This window comes from Manis pentadactyla, chromosome 1, assembly GCF_030020395.1.
Source record: "Manis pentadactyla isolate mManPen7 chromosome 1, mManPen7.hap1, whole genome shotgun sequence".
Lineage (NCBI taxonomy): Eukaryota > Metazoa > Chordata > Mammalia > Pholidota > Manidae > Manis > Manis pentadactyla.
This window is the reverse complement of record NC_080019.1, coordinates 193,266,902-193,288,180: the sequence shown is the minus strand read 5'-3', so window position 1 is coordinate 193,288,180 and position 21,279 is coordinate 193,266,902. Positions and strand designations below refer to the sequence as shown.

At 49.0% G+C, this 21,279-nt stretch overlaps 1 protein-coding gene and 1 long non-coding RNA gene across 2 annotated transcripts in view; one reads left to right on the top strand and one right to left on the bottom strand.

Annotated features, from left to right (window-relative positions):
* Positions 1 to 4,634: 4,634 nt before the first annotated feature.
* LOC118907879 (uncharacterized) lies at positions 4,635 to 15,629 on the top strand. Its single transcript, XR_005023007.2, has 4 exons — positions 4,635 to 5,053; positions 6,096 to 6,152; positions 14,640 to 14,727; positions 15,524 to 15,629. It is a non-coding gene; the product is annotated as an uncharacterized LOC118907879 (long non-coding RNA).
* MX2 (MX dynamin like GTPase 2) overlaps positions 8,229 to 21,279 on the bottom strand; it is a 32,132-nt gene continuing 19,081 nt past the window's right edge. Inside the window, exons 7-14 of the mRNA XM_036876903.2 lie at positions 17,810 to 18,008; positions 16,203 to 16,281; positions 13,722 to 13,844; positions 13,309 to 13,450; positions 12,375 to 12,533; positions 11,889 to 11,965; positions 9,954 to 10,205; positions 8,229 to 8,877 (exon numbers count right to left, since the gene is read on the bottom strand). Of these exons, the coding sequence (XP_036732798.1) occupies positions 8,647 to 8,877; positions 9,954 to 10,205; positions 11,889 to 11,965; positions 12,375 to 12,533; positions 13,309 to 13,450; positions 13,722 to 13,844; positions 16,203 to 16,281; positions 17,810 to 18,008 (1,262 nt within the window). The 3' untranslated portion in view covers positions 8,229 to 8,646. The remainder of the gene's footprint in view (positions 8,878 to 9,953; positions 10,206 to 11,888; positions 11,966 to 12,374; positions 12,534 to 13,308; positions 13,451 to 13,721; positions 13,845 to 16,202; positions 16,282 to 17,809; positions 18,009 to 21,279) is intronic.

The following is a 21,279-nucleotide window of genomic DNA, read 5'->3' as shown; positions in this document are numbered from 1 at the left end:
GGAGGGGAGAAACACAGGTGCAGCAGGACTTTCCCATTCCTGCGCAGGGCAGGTCTGTGTCCGCCCAGGCAGGCTCCACCTGTCCATGGGGGTGGGGCTGGCTGCCCCTCCACTTCAGATTAGTTTCGTTTTAGAAATAATCCTCGCAGGATTTACATTTGCTTTTTCTCTTGAAAGTGTTCTGCCTTCCTCAAACCCTCTGATGTTTAAACTTTTCATGGTGAAAGGGAGAATATCCTGTACTTTAGATCCTACGCTCTCTGCCCGGCCAGCCGAGCTAAGCGCCGGGTACGTGGAGAGCCGAGAGCCTGCCTGGGAGTGGGGGCGCGCCCACGTCGCGAGGGCTGAGAACCCCGGCCCTTGGGTCTGTTGCAAGGTGAAAGGGCAAACTTGCTCAGACGGTTTAGGAGCCAGTCGGGCTGACGGCTGAGGGTTAGCATCACATGACCCTTCTTCCATCAGTGGATCTGACCAAATAATTCCAAGAACCCACCTGCAAGGCCAGCAGCCTCCCGCGGTGGGGAGTGCAGGTCCCGGCAGCGCCTGGGTGCCCTCTGCCGGCTCCCAGGCCCGTCTACCTCCCTCCATCCGGCAAGCTCAGTGTGTCCCCCAACTCGGTGGCGCCCGCTACCCAAGCTCAGAGGAAGGGGGTCCGCGGGCATCTCCCCACACTCACGGCGCGCTTGTGCCCATGCCTTGTCACTCCCAGCCCTGCCTCCCCCACCCCACGGCTCCGGTACGCACAGCGTCCTCGCCTGAACCCTCCTCTCGAACCTTCTATTCATCAGGATTGGCATAGACGCCTTGTCTCTGAGCTTCCAACCCCGCACCCCCTCACCGGACTGTTGACTGTCCGGTTTGCACTCCTTCGCAGGAAATAGAAAATGATGTCAATGATGGTGGGCGTTCGGGGTGGGCTCCGAGGCCGCGGCAGCGCAGGTGAGAGTTCCCCAGTGCGCTCCCCCTTAATCGGCTCCCTCGGAGAGCCCCTTCCCTCGCCCCCTCCACCTTCCCACCTCCTCAAGCATAAAAGCCGCGGGACCCCGCGGACTGTTCGTGGTGGGTCCCCGGGAACCTAGCAGCCTGTTGGCCCGAAGGGGGATCGGCCGCGCTCCGAGCCGGCCGGCTTCGCTCTGCCATCGTCACCCCCGTAACCACTACCGCCTGCGCCCCTGCGCGCACCCGCCGCGGTGGGCTTCGCAGCCAGCCGTCCCAAAGCCTCTCCGAGCCCCTGTCCGGCTGGGGGGTGCGCGGACCCTGCAGCGCGACACTCACCTGTCACCGCGCCGCGGCGAGTGCGCGCCGCCCGCGCCCCTCCGCTTTATGCAGCGCCAGCGCCGCCCCTCGCTGCCAGCCCGCCCCCGGCCGCGGAGAAACGAAACTCCTGGTCGCCAAGGACCCAAGGATGGAAGGGCCCAAGCTGTGGACCTCGGCAGAATCGAAACCGAACCCTACGGAATGCCCCCTTCCCGCCCCCACATACACACGCAGGCCTGAGCTCAGCCTCCCCGGGTGCCCTTAGCCTGCGCCGGTGCCAGCAGCATCCAGCTCCCTCGGGCCCCACCCCGCACCAGCTGCATCAGAAACTCGGCGGCTGCGCCCAGTGGCCTGGGTTTTCAGGTCCTTCTGGCGATTCTGCAGCAGTTTGAGAACGGCTGCTCTAATGGCCTGTAGTCATGGAAGCTGAACTACAGCCTTAACTAGCCCGTCAGTTAATCCCTGGTGTTCCAAAGATGCACTGATAACGGGTGTCTTATATCCCCGCGGGAGGTTCTCTGGGCTCGCACCAGCTGGGATTCAAGAGCCTTCTATGTTGATGGCAGCTCCCCCTCCAGCCCGTCCCCATGGTAGACCCGCTTCATCTTCTTCCTGTTACTCTTAGAAATAAAAGTCAGTTATTTTACCAGCAAAAATGGATCTATTTGGGAATAGCAGAGAATTGCAATTCAGGACAGGAAAGGTATGGCAAAACCATAAGCACAGTGAATGAAGGAGAGGAACGTTCTCACGGAGAAGAAGGAAGAAGTTAGCCGGGGTTGTTTTGAAGGAAAGTACATTGGAGAAAAGCCGGCGGTTTCAGGGTGAACTCAGCTTCTCACTGGCTGAGTTGCAGGGGTAGCCGACTTCTGTGGGAGATGCCCTGTACATCTCTCCGTCTTGGGGTCTGTAACTGTAACTGACGGCTCCTTCTGGTGTAAGATCCTCCTATTGGGGTCTGTGATTGACAGTGCTTCCTATAACTGATGTGGAGCACTTTGTGGCTCCCCCGCTCCTAGCCTCCTGACTCCATTTCAGTGAGGTTTTCCTTTATTTTCACACTCCCTTCCCAATTCTCCTTGTCCTCTTCAAGCCCACCCTGGAATTTGGCTCTGATTTCTGGAAATGGGTAGAAGTGGGGGACTGAAGTCAAGCGGACCCAGCAGCGGCCCACCCCATGGTGGCTCAGTGGGTGAGGAGTTAACATTTCCCTTGGGAAGGGGCTGGCATGCCCCCTCCATTCTCCTGAGCTCAACTCCGAGTCCCTGACAACAAGCCTCCTCCCCCCAAGACTCCTGTAATCAGGAAGGACTGTCCCACCCCAGTCCAAGGCCTGGGGTCAGAGAAAGCCTGTATAGAACTATGGCGACCACCCAGATCTGGGGAGGAGACCCCACCATGCAACCATCTGGCCGGAAGTCCCCCTTGCTCTGCAGAGTCCAGTGCTGGGTTCTGGGCAGCCCCAGCTGGGGTGGCCCTAATTAGCAGGAAACTTTGGCCACTCATCCCTCTGGGCCTTAGTTACTTCTGGTTGGTTACTTCAGGGCCGGGACCAGGAGGTGGGTGAGGGGCATGCACTCATGCACCATAGATGCAGACAAGCTCCCTTTTGATTTGGCACCTCAGGCACTAATCATGCCTCCCCCTTTCCTGGTGGCCTGAGATTCAGATACTTCCTTGTTTCTAGTTTGCACATGATATGGCAGATCCCTGAGAGGCAGGGGCTTATATGAGGTGTAATTAAGTAATAATACAATCATAGTTCCTGTGCTCTGAGTACTAGTAGGTGCCAGGTGCCAGCACAGGAGAATGGCTCCGTTCACAACAGCTCTGTGTGGGGGGTAAGATTATCACCCCCGTTTTGCACATAAGGACACTGAAGCAGAGAAGTCAGGCACTGCTGGGCCTCCTAACCAGGATATGGGGGAGCTGAGATTGCTTCCAGCCTTTTCTCCCCAAGCCTGTGCTCTCTAGCATCCTCTCCCCAATCTAAACTCACAAAAGGCGCTCCTGTCCTGAGGAAGCTCACAGCCTTTCACCAGAACTGCTGACCATTCCTTCTCTAGAAACATGGGTTACTCTGTATTCTCCCAAATACGTTTGTGGGACCCCTGGAAGGTTAGCTTGACCCCCTGCCTCCATTTTGTGTCCTCCATCTTGAATAACTATGTCCCCTACCTGACCCCCTGCCTCCATTTTGTGCCCTCCATCTTGAATAACTATGCCCCCTACACGATCCCCTGCCTCCATTTTGGTTCTGTGTCCTCCATCTTGAGTAAGAAGTTTCCTGCTCAAGCCACGCCCAATTTCCAAAAGTATAAAAGCAAAAAGGGAACTTTGTTCAGGGTCTCAGACCGAGTCCTGTGTTTTGATGGGCTGCTGGGACCCTAGTTCGAACTAGCAATAAAGACCTCTTTTGCTCTAACATCTCGCGACTGAGGCTGGTGACTGAGGCTCCACACGGGGGACTCAAGGAAACGGGGCACAACACGTTCAAGCTCAGCCCTTGAGATTGTCCTTAGGCTCAGCACCCCACTCAGCACTCCTGAACACGGCCCACATTGCTGCTGGCCTACCCTCTGAGGCTCCCGGACCCATCCCCCAGCCCTGCCGACTTCCAGCTGTGATGTCCCCAGTCTATGCCACTGCCCCAGGAGCTCCTGCCAAGCCTGGGTCATGCCTCTTCTTGGCCCCCTGCCGGCTTAGCTCAGGCCAAGATGCTGCTGCGTCCCAGATGGGTGTGAGGTTCTGGATAGTGAGGGATGCAGCCACCTCCTCACTGGGGCTGCCGCCTCCACGACAGCAGGGCAGAGGTCTTACAAAGCTTGGATCCCTCCAGCGCCTATGCCCTACCAACAGCAGGTGCTCAGTAGGCACGGCCTGAGTTTAACTGGACTGAGGTGCTCAGCCACCTCAGTCCCTGGGTCCTACCCTCCTACTACTTTTTTTCACCTCCATTTTTTTCCTACCTCAATTAAAAGGTATTTGGCAAAAACAGCATCATAGGGAAGTATGTTAGTGGCCAGTCATACTGCCCCAAGCCCTGCTGCCTAGGCAGTACGTGTGCCTGGGCTCTCCCCGGTACTTGTCCGGCACTCTGACCTCCAGTCTGGCCAGGCCCCGGCTTGCAGGGAGGAGCTGAGCTGGTGGGAATGAAAGCCGTGCCTGGCAAGCCTCCAGGCTCGGCTCCCTACCTCCCCAGCGGGGCATTTTCTCAAACCCCTGGGGGAAGCGGACAGAGGCCTGTTAACCGCTGCAGGGTGCCCCACTGCTGGGGTGCGAGGGAGTGGGGTACCCGGCTTGGAGCACCATGCCGCCTGTGCCCAGCCTCACCTCGCTTGGCCCGACGCCCATGGCTTGAAAGTAACTCTTTCCTCACTACGCTCACCTCCTGCCGCTCAGGGGTGCTCCTCCTCCTGTCTCTGTCCGCCGGGCCTCCCCCAGGATGCAGCCTCCCTCTGTCCTTCTCCAGGCCCGGTGGAGCTGCTGTCAGCCTCACGGCCCCCCTCCCCGCCCCGTGGACCGTGGCCTCATCACACTGTCTTGGGTCCTCTGAACGCCGATTGTGCCACCAGGCTGCCGACCGGGCGGACCGGGGTTTGCTGTTGTACTTGGGATCAGCAGAGTTCCTGGCACAAAGTGTACCAACAAATGTTCCTGTAATGAATGAGTGAGTGATGGTGAGGCGGATGCCTGGCTTCGGTGACCTCGGGAGGGCTGCCCTCAGCCGCTCCGCGGCCTTCATGGTTTCCTCCCTGACTCTCCTTCCCCACCTCGTGTTTCCCCGTCAGCTCCGGTTCAGTTTCTGTTTCTTTTCTCCTCCTCCGCTGGCGAAAATGAAAGTCAGGAGGCGCAGCCCAGGGTCACAGGGGGAAGGGGGCGTTGCGGGGAGGAAGGGGCGGTGCGGGGCCTGGGGGGCGGTGCCGGGAGGAGGAGGCGGTGCCTGAAGGAATAGGCGTTGCGGGCCTGGGGGGACGGTGACGGAGGAAGAGGCGGTGTGGGGAGTGGCTGGGGTTGGGGGGCGGTGCCCGGAGGAGGAGGCGGTGCGGAGCCTGGGGGCGCAGTGCCCGGAGGAGAGGACTGTGCCTAGACTCGCATCCCGGAAACCACCCGGGTTAGGCATCACTGCCTGAAACTCTGGAAAGCGATGGGCAGAGCTGCCCCTGCCCAGCAACCCCTCTTTCAACCAGAGTGGGAGTCCAGAGTCTGGTGTCATTTGCCCCGTTCTGGCTTCTGTGCTGGTGACGTAGACACACTCCTCTCCTCTGGGCCGGAGTCCAGCAGCCCTGGCTTCACTTGGGAGTTCGGTAGAAATGCAGTGTCTTGGGCCGCCCTAAGACCCCTGAATCAATCTGCGTTTTAAGAAGATTCCTTGGCAGTTAAAACCTGAGAAGGCTGGCTCCTGCAAAGCTCTTATTTATCAGGTCCTCAAGGGCACAGTCCAGCCTTTGCCTTCCTGTCTGCCCTGGCCCAGCAGAGAGTCCTGCACCAAGGAGACAGATGCTGAAAAGCTGGTGGTTCTGAGCTGGTGGCCCTGAGCCTGGGCCTGGTGTACACGCGGCCCAATCTACTCTCACAGGGGAAGGTCGGGCCCTTACAGAGCCATTTTTCTGGGTGAGAGCCAGCCGTCTTTGTTGCATTAGCTCTTTGAAAATTTATTTTTCAGATGGGGAGGCCATTATTTGCTAACCACAGAAGGGTATCGTCCCAAGCTGAGCCTTGATCCAGCAGCACAGCTGGCCTGCAGCTTCATGAGAGACCACGGCCTCCACTCAGGGCCTTGGGACACCTAGTTAGTAGAAATGGTTTAACTAATCTCTCCTAATCTTTAATTTTAGTGGAAAATGGAAGTTCCTATGGCCAGGAGCCTCAGCTGTCCCTAACTACCTGATGATGTAAGTGATCTGCTGCTAGGTACTGCTTCCACACCCCTAAGGCAAGGAGGTATTATTGACTGAGTCACTGTATAATGGGCTCCGCCCAGTGCTCTGGGCAGAGGCAGAGATGGAGGTGGATTGCGGACCTGCAGACTGCGGGATTTAGAGGTGATCCTAGTGCTTGACTTAGTGCCATGAAAATAAAGCCAGGTATAAACCCTTTTACCCCAAGAATGTTCCGCTGTCATTTCTTGGTCTCACTGAATCCACAGTGAACTTGTCCAGGGCTGAAACCCTCAGACGAGACAGGGAAGTACAGCATAGCTCAAAGAAAAAAATGAAATTAGCCACTGTCCTCCAGTCTATGGTATGTGAAGTTGTGTGGCGCGGGCCATGCTGCTCATCCTGTTTGACAAGGTCCAGGCATGCGGGGGAATCCTGAAAACAGGGAACCTCATAGCTGGCCCCTGCTAATTCCCGCACTTATTTTTGCAGTTATGATGTTGGTGAGTGGGCTCATATATGGGAAATTTTATGTACTTAAGATTTATTCATCTTTAGTAAATAACATAACCCAAAATATTGATCAAAGCAGCAATTCCGGAAATGAAAGCGTCTTATAGGACCAGCTGCTCCAGGCATACTGCCATGAACAAGTGAGGCAGAACAACCCAGGCCTCTCAAAACTAGATGCAGTTTGTTCCTCCTTTTGTAACAATTGAAACATGATTAACCAGGAGTTATGGGACACTGGGCCATTAGAAAACCCCCATAGAAAAACCCATTTTCCTAAGAAATTTATATGAAACAGCAAAGTAATAAAGATTAATAGTCCCCACCACCCAGGGTCCCCCTTTAGATATTAGAAGACACCTCTAGTATTCCCCTTGAAAAAAGAAGTTATGAGCAAAATAGGAAGATTTAAATTTATAAATATCCCATATATAAAAGTTTATAATGAATTTATGACAAAATATTATTATATTAATGGTAAGGTAGTAAGAGCAGATTTAGTATCATTATATGAAAGATTAAAGAGTACTGCAAGACCTTGGTGCCTGTAGATGCAGGAGGAAAGGTGTGAACACCTGAAATTGTGGAATGAATATTATGAAAGAATAAGGTGTTTTTATTGTATTTATAGGAATGTTGAGGAATGTTAAAACTTATAGGTGATAGGAGTACCATCCCTAGACTTTAGATGTAAGCCTCAACCCACATGTGTAAGATAGAATTTAATTAATAATATAGCATTACAGTTAATGACCAAAAGACATATAGCTTGCATTTATATAGCCTGTTTAAACTTTATATAGCCTTTGACACATATCTTAAACTCTATAATTTTACATGTTTAAAGTAAAAATCATAGCCCACACACTTAGCCACATGCTGTCTCATGCCATTTTCTGTTTAGCACTTAGCATGTAGCTTACATGAATTACTAATCACAATAGACTAGGGGAAAGTTAAAAATTAAATGTTAAATGGCTACTATTAGAATAAATGATATTTACTTAAGGGTAATAAGCTGAAATTATGTAAACTGACAGATAAAGGATTGTATTATTCATGATTAAAGAAAAATGTTTAACATTATGTAAACCTTAAAAAGATATAAAAATAAAGACCCTTTTGCTTGATGTCAGGAGATGTTATAACCTTAATTGGGTGTTTCGTCTTCTCACTCATCTCCACACTTGCCGACGCTGTCCTTTCCTTCGTGACCCACTCCTGGGCTGGAGCTTGACTCTGGCAGTTCTGTATTTTTTTTGGAAAATGCTTTTCCTTATTATTTTCTTATGAAATCATATTCTTGAATTTCCTAATTAAATATTGATAATATTTGGGCAGGTGTGGAAACAACTCTTTTCCTTCTTCAAGATTTAACAGAGCAATGGAAACTCACTGCTCAAGGGAAACAGTACAAATTAAAATCCATATCACTCAAGCTCATTTCTCCTAGGGGGCTGGCAACACAAGCACAGCCAACAGTGGGAAGCAGGTGGCACGACTGAATTCTCTGAGTGCCCAGCTAAGGGACACCATCCCAAGCAACCAAATTAAAGCCAAAGCCTTGGGTAATCACCAGCATTCGTTTGTTCACTGAGATATCATTTATTAAGTGGCTGCTGTGTGCCAGGTGCATGCACGACTCTGGAAATACAGAAGAAGAGTGGGGTGCTGACTTTCCCCCTCTGGGGTCTCATAATGTAATGGCGGTGGGGGAACACAAATCCACAGAGAATGATGGGGGCAATGGAGCCCAAAGACTGGAGAGCCACATCTTCATGGAGGTCAGAGAAGACCACCCGGTGGAGGTGACAGCCTTGCGTGTGTGTGAACTTGAGATTTGAACCCTGGTGCAGAGTGCAGTACAGCGATGATGGACAGACAACAGCAGAAAGGTCTAGCCCCAAATGAGAAGCCACTTCCTGCACCATCTTCCTCATACTGCACACACATGACGAAAAGCCCCAAAGCACTGTAGTCCCGCCACGTGTATCCCCCTCTAACTGGAGAATTTACAGAGCGCACGCCGCGCCTGAGACAGCCGGTGGATCTTCTCCTTCAGGAAGTTCCTCTTGGCGGCGGTGCCACTCTGCTCCTGCAGCAGCCAGGAATAGTGCTCTTTTTCCTGTAGTATCTGCATCATGGCTTTCTGCAGGCAGTCACTATTCTCTTGGAGCATAAAATACTGAATTATGAATGGGATCTGGTTGGCAAGACGTTTGCTCGTTTCCTGGAAGAGGGGGTAAGAAGGGTGAGCTGGAGGGGTCTTGGCCCAAGGCCTGTGGTTACAGAGAGAAGCCCTGGGGTTCTTGGATGCATGAATGGTCCCTCTGCTCAGTCTTAGGTGCCATCCACTCCTGCCTCAGTGGTCAGTATCAAACCACTGGAAGTTTCTATCTGGGCTTCCCAATGATTAGGTATTGCCTCTGGCACTCAGAACCTACCTGATGGCTAGCAGACCCATACGACATTCTGGACACCCCAGCCTTCCCAGGAATCCCTTCCCCCTCTCCCTCACTCCCACTCCATCTCCCTAGAAAGACCACCTGGCCCCGAGACCCTGTGGCTCCCTCTGGGAGCAGATCAAGACCTGCTTTAATGCTCACCTCATTCCCTCTTCATCAGCATATCCAGTTCGCCTGAAGCTGGACCCTACATGGGGCAACTCTACTTTCTATTCTGATTAAGGATATTATCCTATCCTATCCTATCCTGTCCTATCCTATCCTATCCTATCCTATCCTATCCTATCCTATCCAGGAGTAGGGCTTCCATGCAGTTTAAAAGCTATCTTCCTTCTGTGTACCCTAATACTTTAGCCCATGGGCAGAGGGTTAGAAACCATGAAATTGATTGGGTTGCAAAATCTAGGAATTTTCATTCCTGTTTTCTGGAGCTGGTGAGTTTGAGGCCCTCCCAGGGCTGACAGCCTTCTGAACATCAAGGAAAGCTAATTATAACCAGGAAAGTTAGTGCTCCTGGTATCTTGCTGTATTTTGATAATAGTAATTTTTCAATTCATGCATAGCATAGAATATAAAGAATTTTGGAGTTGGAATTAATTTTGAGTACATGCTCTGCCACATTAAAAACCTCATTTGGGGCAAATTAATTAAAGGTGTCTTGATTGGGTTTCTGTGAAACTAGAGCTGAGATAATGTATGAGTCATTTATCACAGCAGAAGGGCTCAGTGCAGAGCAGATCCCCCTCCCTTCCTTGCTCAGTGAAGCAGCTCTCCGTCGGGATACCCCACTGTCCACGCGGCAGACCCCGCAGCGCCCTGGCCTGTGCATGTACACACTCACCAGGAAATAGGCATCCAGGTGCACCCCGATTTCATTGATGGAGGAAACTGAGGAGGTATTATTTGAAACAGGCGATTTCAAATGATTCTGGGAAGGCTTTCCCACTGGGTTAAACACCTCCTCTCGGACTTTGTTCAGAACCACACTGTAAATCTGGTCCTGACAATAAACCAGCTGCTCCATCCTGAACTGAAGGCGGATCAGATTTTCCGCTGTTTCCGCTTGTTTTGTTTTTATGTCTTCAATCTTGCTCTGGTTGGAAAAAGAAACACGGTACTCCTTTTCTTTTTCTCACCTTGTGGTTTACACAACTTAGGAATGTTGAAACAAAATTAAAAAGAATTTAAGATCAAAGAATGAGATCGTAAAAGGTGATTTTCAGAAGGAGCCAGTGTCCTCATCAGCCCTGCTCTGTGCTTCCACCCGGGGTGGGCCCTGCCTGCCCCGCTGCCCTTCCCTCCACGCCACCGTCTTCCTGCTTCAGCACCTTGCTATGCATCATTCATCTTGCATTCAAGAATGACTCCACAGCTAATGACAGAGGGGTAACGCTGCACGGCTTCGCTCCCAGAAATCCTGTGACTCCTGCCTCACCCACATGGTCAGGGCATGCTGGGAATGGAGCGATGACACTGTGGGGAGGAGTCCCCTCCTGGCCTTTGAGTTTCAAATGGGCTTCCATGCACTGAAGGCAGACACAATGGCTTGAGAGGGGGAGCCTGTGAGTTTCACAGGGGCTGGATTTTCCTCTTTTTTGGAGGGTATGTGGCAAACCGCTTTGCAGGATGGGGCCTGAGCAGCAACAGCCCATGTGTCACTTCCTGAGAAGAGTAGCACTGGAGGTGACAAGACCCTGGCTCTGATGTGGCTCAGGAGGAGTGGGGTACAAATGGCAGAGAGGAGTGTGTGGGCTGGTGGCCTGGGGAGCTCCGGGAGCCCCAGCCGGGCAGGTGCAGGGAGCTGAGCCAGGAGCCATGCGAGGCTTCTTAGTTATGTCAGACGCCCAGGAGGTGGCCCATGGTGGATGCTGAATTCCCCGGTCCCTGGGCTTGCAGCAGAACATTTCTGCACCCCAGCAGGGCCGTGTGAGAGCCCAGGAGAAGCCGCTCCTGCTGTCAGGAGCACGGAGCTCCAGGCACCTGCCCACTGAGGCCAAGGAAGGATGGTGGACATCTTGGAAACCGCTGGCCTGGAGAAATGTCCATCAAGGACCAGGCATGCAGCCCATCCCACAGGGAGGCACCGCAGGACTCAGACACAGCCCCCAGGGAATTTGGAGAGGTCAGGAGGGAGATTTTGTTTTCACCAACTGGCAAGGGTGGCAAAAGGAGAAATTCGCTTGTATTATGGAAAAACGGCAGCAATTCTTTGCCTTGCTCACCTGTGTGGCATGAGATTCGGACCCACCAGTGCTGGCAGAGGAGGATTTTTATCTAGAGCCCAGGTGGAGGTGGAACATACATCCCTCTCTTTCCTTTACTGAGACATGGGTTGAGGGGAGGGTTTCTGGGTTGCTAAGTAGAAGCCTACCCAGCTGTGGAAATATTTTATAAACTTATAAAGATTTTGGGGTATGATGAACAGGCAATGCTACCCTTGTAGCAGAAACAAGTTCAAAATGCCAACCAGTCACTAGGTACAGTCATATGCTCAGGGTGTCACCACCAAGCCTCTGGCCTGCCATGCTGCAGAAGGTCATGCAGAAAAGACACTGAGGTCATGTACTTTGTTTCAATTCTCCCAGGATGTGCAGAACAACTCCCAAGCAGAGGCAACACAGCAGCTGCGCCTGGGGTCACCAACCCAGCAGACCTGTAATTATCACCCTGGCCAATATTTCCAGGCAGCAGTAAATATCCAACTTGTTTCAAAGGTTAGACACCAATAAAACAGGCAGGAGTACTGGGGACTGGCAAGCCAACTGTGGGCACTCACCTGGGCTGTGTGATTGAGGTTGGAAAATTCACCAAAATTCTTTTTGGCTGTGTCAGTGAAACTTTGCCAGACAATTTCTAACAAAAGAAAGAACGGAACATCAGTCAAATGCAAGTGGAAATAAATGGGTTAATGACACAGGGAGGATGAATCAGGATGCATTACCCCATTTGAGGGCTGAGCTCCCAGATCTACAGACCGAGAGCAAAGAAGGGAATGGAACCTGGCCGCAGGAGGACATGAAGTCCACCATCACCACCCGCCCCCAGCAGGTCCTATCAGTTCCTGGCCACCTGACCCTTCCTCACATAGCTTGGTAGAGGCTTAGCAATGGTTAGGTAAAGCTAATGTGCACCCTCGCCTCCCACCCAGATGTGCAAAGACCCGCGGGCTGTGTTTGATTGCTCCAGTCTCTCCCTCCAAGGCACTGGGACCTGCGGAAGCTGCTGGGTGGCCATCTGAAGGGCACTCAAGAGAGCTGCTCACCAACAGCCTTCTGGAGCACAAGGAGAGCGGGGTCTACCAGCTGTTCGATGTACTGCTGCACAATGGTCTGGAATGTCTTGTAGTTGACAAATCCGAGAAGCTCTTTGCCACGATACTGCTTTTCATATTTTGAGACTTCTTCATGAATAATATTTTTCACTGCAACATAAAACAAACCACCATGGTGAATTTTAATGATTCCACAGACATTTGAAAGATAGGAACTTTTTTTTTTTAAGTCTTGCTTACCCACTGTACCCTAAGGCAATGTTTCTAAACAGAATATTTTCCATAATGAAAAGACGAATAATTCATGGTCTGATAATGCCAGTTTGAGAAATATACTGACTTTTCAGAAACAAAAATCTTACTCTATGAAAATGTGTTTCAATTGAGAGCCATTGCCCTGCAATAGAAATGTAGTGTTTATGATGAGTAGAAAAGAACCTAATTAGTTCAATATATACAGAAACGTAAACATTCTTGTAGCACTTAGAAATCCCCCACAAATACATCCAGACTATAGTTGGAGGAATCCTACCATGGAAGTGAACAGAGCTGTTTTTATCAAGTGCACACACACACACACACACACACACACACACACACACACACACACACACACACACACACACAAACCCTACTGGCATCTGGGATGGAGCAGAATGGAAGCTGGAACTCTGCCAGGTGAAGCACAGAGGTTCTTGCCAAATCACTGACTTCTTGCTCTTGGATTAGGGTGAAGAGAAGGGGAAATGGGTAAGTGGAATTGTACAGCCCCAAAACAAAGAAGCTAGAAGAAAGTTGGAGGTGGTGGAATTGCATTAATTGAACTGGTGAGGGCTTGCTCAGCTCTTTGCAAGCTTTTATGCACCAGAAGTAGCTTCTGGTCTTGGTGAAAATAGCACCACTTTTAGGGGGAGCCAGGACTCACCTTTTTGGGTGTTGGCTGTAAGTATGAGTACCCAGTTCTTAAACTCCTCTCTGATTTTGTTATATAAGCGGGTCTCTTTCTCCCTTACAACTTCTTCTCCTTCTGTTAACTTTTCGATGTCCTGATTAAACACCTTAATTTTCTGAAAGGGAGATAAAGCCATCAGTCGGTGCTGTAACCATATTAAAGGGCTGGTACTTGGGGCAGCAGTGTGGGGTGGGGAGGGGCTGCATGGAGGGCAGATCACCCATCCAGGTGGGACTGACGAGGGTGCCTGGGCAGCAGAGGGCTCCTGCCACACCATGGGGAGCGTGGCACCCCCTCAGGAGGTGCTGGGCCACGAGGGAGGATGTGGCCATCTGGAGGGATCTGGTGCATGTCACGTGGAGTCCCTTGATTGAAGTAATCCTCACCTCGATGAGAAAGAACATTTTCTCGGTGTCGCTGCTGGGGATGTTGGCTCCACACTGGCGCAACTCCTCTGTGGCCTTCTGGTGGCTCTCCTTTATTTGATTGTCTAACAGTGGGAGTGATTTCTGAACAAAGTAATAGCAAACAATGAAATGCTGCAGCTTGATGAAATTAGCTGACATTTCTTGGGTGTATGGACAGAATCCTATTTGAAAGCATTCAGCGGGATCTGGAATTTCTATCATCGTGTGAAGCTGGTTAAGGGAGACACCTGTTAAGGAGCCCATGGCCAGCTTTGCAAGGAGTGGGTATGTACTACAGCTTGGACGATCAGGTGTCAAATCTTGCAGTTTCATTACACTCCTGGAGTGGGGAGGAATCGAGGGGGGGCCAGTGTTTGCTTTTCTTTTGGTTTGGCCTTGATGCCTGGTATTTAGAGAACAAGTATGCTTGAATAGAATCTAAGCTTTCGTTAGTAAAATGTTCTGTTGGTGGTGATTTGAGTGTCATAAACTGATCAGTGGTGCTTCAGGAGAGGCCTTGTCTTGAGTGTTGGTGTCAGGCTGGGAACAGTCCTAACCCATCAACGATGCTGACGATAATGAAGATGAGGAGAGGGAAGGTATGGGGGGTGCTGAGCATTGTCTTTGGGCCAAGCACCATGCCAGGATCTCTACGTCTCAGTTAAGCCCCACAGCTGCAGGACTAAGTACATGGCTTTATTGCTTCTTTTTTTTTTTTTTTCACAAGAGAGGAACCTAAGGCTCAGAGAGGCAAATTGCTTGTTATCACCACTGAGCTTGTAAGTGGTAGAGTTCCAATTCAGACCCCATTCACCACTCCCACAGCCCCTGCAGGTGAACACTGCAGGTAAAGGCACCTGAGTGACCAGCCACCCCAATTTCTGCTTTGGCGAACAGGTCACTGTAGCCAGCAGGGCAGGATGAGTTCCACTGGGATTTTTGGGCAGTTTGTGGATCAGTGTATCAAGGCCATGGGATGATAATGGTAAGTGACACCAAGATCTGGTTCTCACAGGCTCTTTTTTTGAGGAGACAGCTTGTATCTATAGGCAGAAATGTATTAATTTTTTTCCCGATATTTCAAATTATCATTATCATAATTGTCTTGATATAAAAAATTTTTAAATAATTTAAAATAATTGCAAATTTTAAATTCAAATTTTAATGTAAAATATTTAAATGTCAAGAAATATGTTATCAAAACACAATGTCTTTTTGCAAAAATAGATGTTTTTCTCAATTAGGGATATAACTTTCAGGGCTCTCTGCTGCAAACTAAGGGGCTTCTGCTAGAAGCAATGTTCCTCAAAATGGGTTCCCTGGGTCACTTGGGAAGTTAGAAGGGCAAATTCATGGGTCCCACCTAGACCTACTGGCTCGGGAATCTGAGTTTAAACACACTTTCAGGTGACTCTTGTCTGGAACCTAGGCCCTGGGCTCATCTTTGCTCTGAGGGTAAACCTTCAATCTTCTTGTGCTGTTCAACATCATGTGTCAAGGTTCAGGCAAGCACTACAAATATTCTGTTTCTCAAGAGGCATTGAGCCACAGTTCTCCTATCTTTAATGATATCATGAGAACCCTGTCTGTGGTTGTCCATTTCTGAGAAGCAGTGAAAACTGAACATTTATTTCTTACAAGTTGGATGCTGTGAAAAATGGTTTTTATACTGTGAAGCTTTGAAATAGAATCAAACAAATCCCATTCGAAGTGGATTTGGGAGGCCAGAATGGGGTGTGCTTATGCCCCACCAACTCCGTGTCAACTGCCACCCCCAACAGGAAGAAGTGGTACCTTGCAATTTTTCCAACAGGAAGAAACCTACTTTACTACCCCAGTAGGAGGAAGGAAGATTTTCTCCTGGCCCAGCAACAGCCCAGCCAATGAAAAATTGCCACCACTCAGCCAATGAGAAGCCACCAACCACCCTGAACTCTCACTTTCCTCCAGTGGACTTTCACCCAAATCAACCCCTCTCTGCTTCCTCTGTCTCCATAAGGCTACATTCCTCTCCTTTGTTCTCCAGACTGGCCTATGGTTTTGTCATAGCTTGCATGCCCTGAATTGCAATTCTGCCATTCCCAAATAAATCCATTTTAATGGTAAGAGAACTGGTGTTTTTTTTTTTCAAGGTAAAAAGGGGTTCACAACCTGTCAAGAAAAGAAGAATTTGCTAATTTGGTGTTTGTTCTTTTTTATCCTGCTAAACTGGTATATAGTTTTTCTCTTCCCACTTTTCCTCCCCCAAATGGATTGATTCAACTCTTTGTTTCAGCATTATACAGTTGCTGCTTCTCTGTTTCACAAGCAATTCCATGACCCTCGGATCATGAGCTGCTTGGTTTTCAGAAAAAGTTTTGTCTGCCTGCTTCAGTGGGTGTCTTAGTGAACTCATGCCTAAGAGAGTGACTTGGGTAGGCTGTAATTTTTATAACTTGCAACCCAACCCAACGGACTCACATTGATGTGTGAGATGAGCTCGGTGGTAAGTTTCTCTGCCAGTCGGGGCACCGTGGCCTTTCCTTCCTCCAGGAGAACTCTGAAACAAGACAGAGCACACATGAAGCAGGAAGGACAAATATGATATTTTTTCCAGTACTGAGCTTTGTAGGTGGGTAGGTGAGCTCACCTCCCTTGGGTGACACATCCTATCAGAAAAGCCAGGTAGTACATTAAAAAAAAAACAGTTGCTAATTATAGGGCAAGTTCAAATCAAGGCAAGCATGCTGCTAGGAAGGTTACATTTATTTTCTCTTTTTCCCAATAAGCTCATGAGATAAGTCTTTTTATCCATAGAAGAACCACACTTCCTAAGTGTCTTGTCCAACTAGTATTTCATCTCTTGTAACAAATATTTATCCCCCAATAGCCAAATCAATCTTGAAAAAGAAGAACAGAACTGGAGGCAGCAGACTTCCTAATTTCAAATATATATTGCAAAGCTATGGTAATTAAAAGGGTATGGTGCTAATACAAAGACAGACATGTAGACCTATGAACAGAACAGTAAGCCCAGAAATAAACCTGTAAGCCTCTTACACAAGAGGTGAGTCCCAGCATGTGGCCACTCAGGGATTTGAACTTGGATTTCAGCAACAAAGCACTCCAACACACTTTTTCATCTAACACTTAACTTTCCCAGAAAAGACCTTGTGCAGTGGTTTTCAAAGTGTGGTCCCTGGACCAGTAACATAGCCTTAACCGGGAACTTTTTAGAAACATAAATTCTTGGGTCCCACCCAGACCTCAGAAAGTCTGGGACAGGTACAGCCAGCTGGATTTTAACATACTCTCCAGGAGATTCGGCAGCTCACTCCAGGTTGAGAACCCTGGGTGTGAATATCATAGAATCTTCTTTCTGCTCAGTGAGCTGAGTTCCCCTCTCCTTGCGACTCCCAAGACTACTGGAAATGATATCTTCTTTCTATTCAGGACAGGAGCAGAGAGGAAGAAGGAACTGGGGTTGTATTTATGGGGTGCTGGCTATTGGTGCCCCAGAACCTTTGCATGTATCATATTATTATTTTTATTTAATCCTAAATACAATCCTATGAAACAGCAGTAAGACTCCCTAAGCAGATGAGAAAGCAAAAGCTCAGAGAGGCTGAGCCGTTTCCCAATGGCACACAGCAAGCAGCAACCTGGTCTGCCCAAATGCACTGTTTTCCCAGGCGTGATCTCTGTATCTTATCACCCTGCTCCCACATTGTTCAGGAATAGCAAGTTCCTAAATAAAATGAAAGGGAAAAGAATCAATTAAAGAAGAAAAATCCCAATGTCTTGCAAATGCACAGTCTCTACAGGATAATTTATATTTAATAAAACCAGTTAGTTAGTTTCCAGACTCTAAAGAGGGGGAGAGTTCCATTTTAATATGCACCATTCGTGATGGTTGACAAAGGCTTCTGGAAAGGGAGACTGTTTATTTGACCTTATTATCCTTATCTACAAAAATGGGAAGACCCTCACCTGCCATGTGCATCTCTTAAGATTTTGTGGGACTCAAATGAGAAAGCAAGTGAAAACACTCTGGGAAGCCCAAGTGCCCCATGCCTAGAGAGTCTCACCTGAAATACGGATGTGTCTGGAAGAACGTCATTTCTTTACTGGTTGCCTCGGCCAGGCTCAGCTTGTTGGTGACCTCCTGCTGGCCCCGGCACTTCACTATCATGTAGCCCTTCTTGAGATGGTAGGTGAGGTTCTGCACCACATTCACAATGACTCTCTCAGTGCCCTTGTCCACGAGATCTGGTTTGGTCAGGATTCCTGGGAGGTAAGGAGAAGGGCAATGGAAAGGCTGCTTCTGTCCTCAGGATGTTTGAATGTGGCTAGATGCTGGCATCTTTTTTGTCCAGGACCAGCAAAGTCTTCTGCAGCCTTGACTGCCCGAGCCTGACACCCGTGCACGCATTCCATAGCTGTCCCTCTTACTTGCATTTCATTTGATCACTAACTCACTCAATTCACTAATCACCTTGTAGAATTTGTTAAGCAAATCTTTCTTGGGTGCCTGCTGGGTACCAGACAGCATGCATCATCAGAGCTGTCAGGCTCCATCCCCATGTTTCTAAGAATCCCTCCATGATAAGGAGGGGGTGTCCCTCTCTCTGCTGGGTCCCATCACAGACTCACTCTGTCCCTTCTTGTGGGGTCTCCTTTGATACCCTCCTGGCCTTTGTCTGTCTCTCTAGGCCCAGGCATGTTCCCATTCACATTGCATTGAAAGCTTTGAATTCCAAGATTCTTTTTTGTTTGTGTTCTTTGGGTGTCGAATTGCCACTCCATTTTTAGTTTGATTATGTTGGAACCTGAATGTCATCATCTTCTACTATTTTTGTCCTCATTTTCAATTTGTGGTTAATTCTGGCCATCTGTCCACCATTATCTGAAACTCTTGGCACCTAAGCAGTTGACTTTTTCTCTTTGTGTTTTAACTTTCCTATTCAAAAACTTGTCATTTACGAGCATACCTTTATACTCACTAAAAGGTGAGTGAAAGCACAGACCTTCATGTTACTAACAGAACCAAGACATCCCTGAACCTGCTATTGCACCTTCTGTTGATAAAGGGAGGGGAGACGGCAGCCAAGAAGGCCCTTCCCTGGAGCCAGCGATCATTCACAAAAGCCTAGATCACTGCACCTTATTCTGAGGAACAGAGTAAGATAATGAAAATTGAGGGTTGCAAGTAGAATTCACCTGAGTTGGGGAAAGAGCACTTTCTCATAATGTGCCTTAGTTTGAAACAGAGGACTAGAGTCAGAAAACACACATGCCTCCGCCATCTTCAGCTCAGAAGCATCGTATGAAGTCCCAATTATTGGGCCACAGAGAATTTTAGTGTGTCTTGATTTTTTTCTCTCCTTAAATTACTTCATTCCTTAATACATTATGCCTGTGTATGGAATTAACAAATGCTTAGTAAGTATGCTCCTCTAGGTGCTGAGGAGGTGTCAGTGAACAAGACTGCAAAGTCCCTGGCTTCATGAATATCCCACCTTCTACTTGGAAAAGGCAGGTGAATTAACCCAGTAATACATACAAGAGTAAAGACAGATCTCCAATATTGACAAGTGTCAATATTTAAAGGAATGAGCTGGATGATGACTTCTGGCAGGGGTGGACGGTACAGTTTTATGTTGGGTGGACAAAGAGGGCCTCCGGGAGGCAACTTTTGAGCTGAGATCTGATTGAAAGAAAGGAGCCAGCCCAGTGAAGGTGGAGAAAGAGCATTCCAGGCTCTTGGGTGAGAGGGAGCTGGGAGGACTGAGCTATACCGGGGAGTGGTGGGCAAGGCAGAGAGAATGGGGACCACAATCAGAGATGCATGCAAAGGGCACGCTTTGTGTCCAGGTAAAGGAGTCAGGGGTTTATGTGCAATGGGGGAATTACTGAGTAAAAGAAGAGGAGGGGCATGGCCTGATTTACACATTTCAAGGCCAGTGGAGAGTGCAGTGACGTGGGCAGGGTGAATGCCAGGAGACGAGCAGGAGGATGTCTGAGGTGGTCAGGCAGGAGATGATGGAGGCTCGGTCTGGGCAATGCCTGTGGATATGGGGAAGAAGGGATGGATATGGTATTAGCTTTGGTGACTGAATCACCAGGACTTCAGACGCATTAGACATGGAAGTAAGGGAAGGGAGGAATCAAATGTGACTCTTAGATGTTGCTTTAGAACTGGGCAGGTGTGAACACTTGGGGAGGAGAACTGGGGCACAGTGGGGTGTCAAGGTTGTATTTTGGTAACAGTAAGTTGGAGACATTTAACAGACATCCATGTGGTGATGTCAAGTCTAGGGAAGGGAAGGGTCACGGATAGAGATTTGGGAGTTGCTGGCATGCAGATGGGATTCAAAACCATGGACAGATAAGGTCACTTAGAATGTGCTGACAGAGGGGAGAGTTTGGAACCAAGTTCCGGGTTTCCAATACTTAGAGGTCAGAGAACTGAAGAAGCAACCACACAAGGAGACCAAGAGCGTGACCTCCAGCTGGCCAGCACAGGAGAAGGAGATCGAGAAGGGATGGTGACCCAGAAGCCAGCAGGCTGTGGTGTTATAGCAAAGGAAGGAAACATTTCAAGGAGGGAGTTAGGCAGTCATACCAACTTGGGCTGGAGACGGAGAAAGATGAGGACAGAGAAGTGTTTGTCAGCGTGGGGGACACCTGCAACCTTGACAAGAGCCCTGTCTGTCACCTGCTGGGGACAGGAGCTCCTGCAGCTGGCTGGGGAAAAGGTGTGCATTTAGCGACAATGGATGGGGAATCAGCTGAGGGGAGAGCCTGCAGATATTTCGACTCACTGTTCCTTTTTAAACTTGTTACTATATAAGCCACTACTAAATAGAATATTAGTCATTACATGTGTTCTGTTTTCACCCTTTGGAAGGACTGTACAGATATTCACTGAGTTTCCTCTTTTAAACATTGAGGTGAAATACACATAATTTATATGTACAAGAGTAGAACTTAACTAATGAAAATATGATGCTTGCCCTCCATTCTACCCTGTCACCCTGTTTTTAAAAAGTATTTGTTTATAGAAATTGTGCTGAAATAGACATAACATAAAATTCACCATTTTAGCCATTTTGAAGTGTACAGTTAAGTATTAGGTATATTTTCATTGTAGGGCAACCACCCCCACCATCCTGCTCCAGAATTTCTTTCAACTTGCAAAACTGGAATTCTATTCCCATTAAACACTGACTCCGTAGTCCCCTTCCGCTAGCCCTTCGCACCATCTACCTTCTGCCTCTATGAATCTGACTGCTCTAGGGACCTCACGTAAGGGAAATCATTCACTACTTGTCTTTCTGGGACCCGTTTATTTTACTCAGCATATGTCCTCAAGACATCCATGCTGTAGCATGTATCCAAATGTCCTTCTGTTAAAGGCTGAACAGTATTTCATTATTCCATTCTGGTATGCACCTGTCACATTTTGCTTACCCATTCATCTCTTGAGGGACCTGTGGTGTGCTATCTTTTGGCTACCGTGAAGGCTGCTGCTATGTACACAAGTGTCATTCCACTT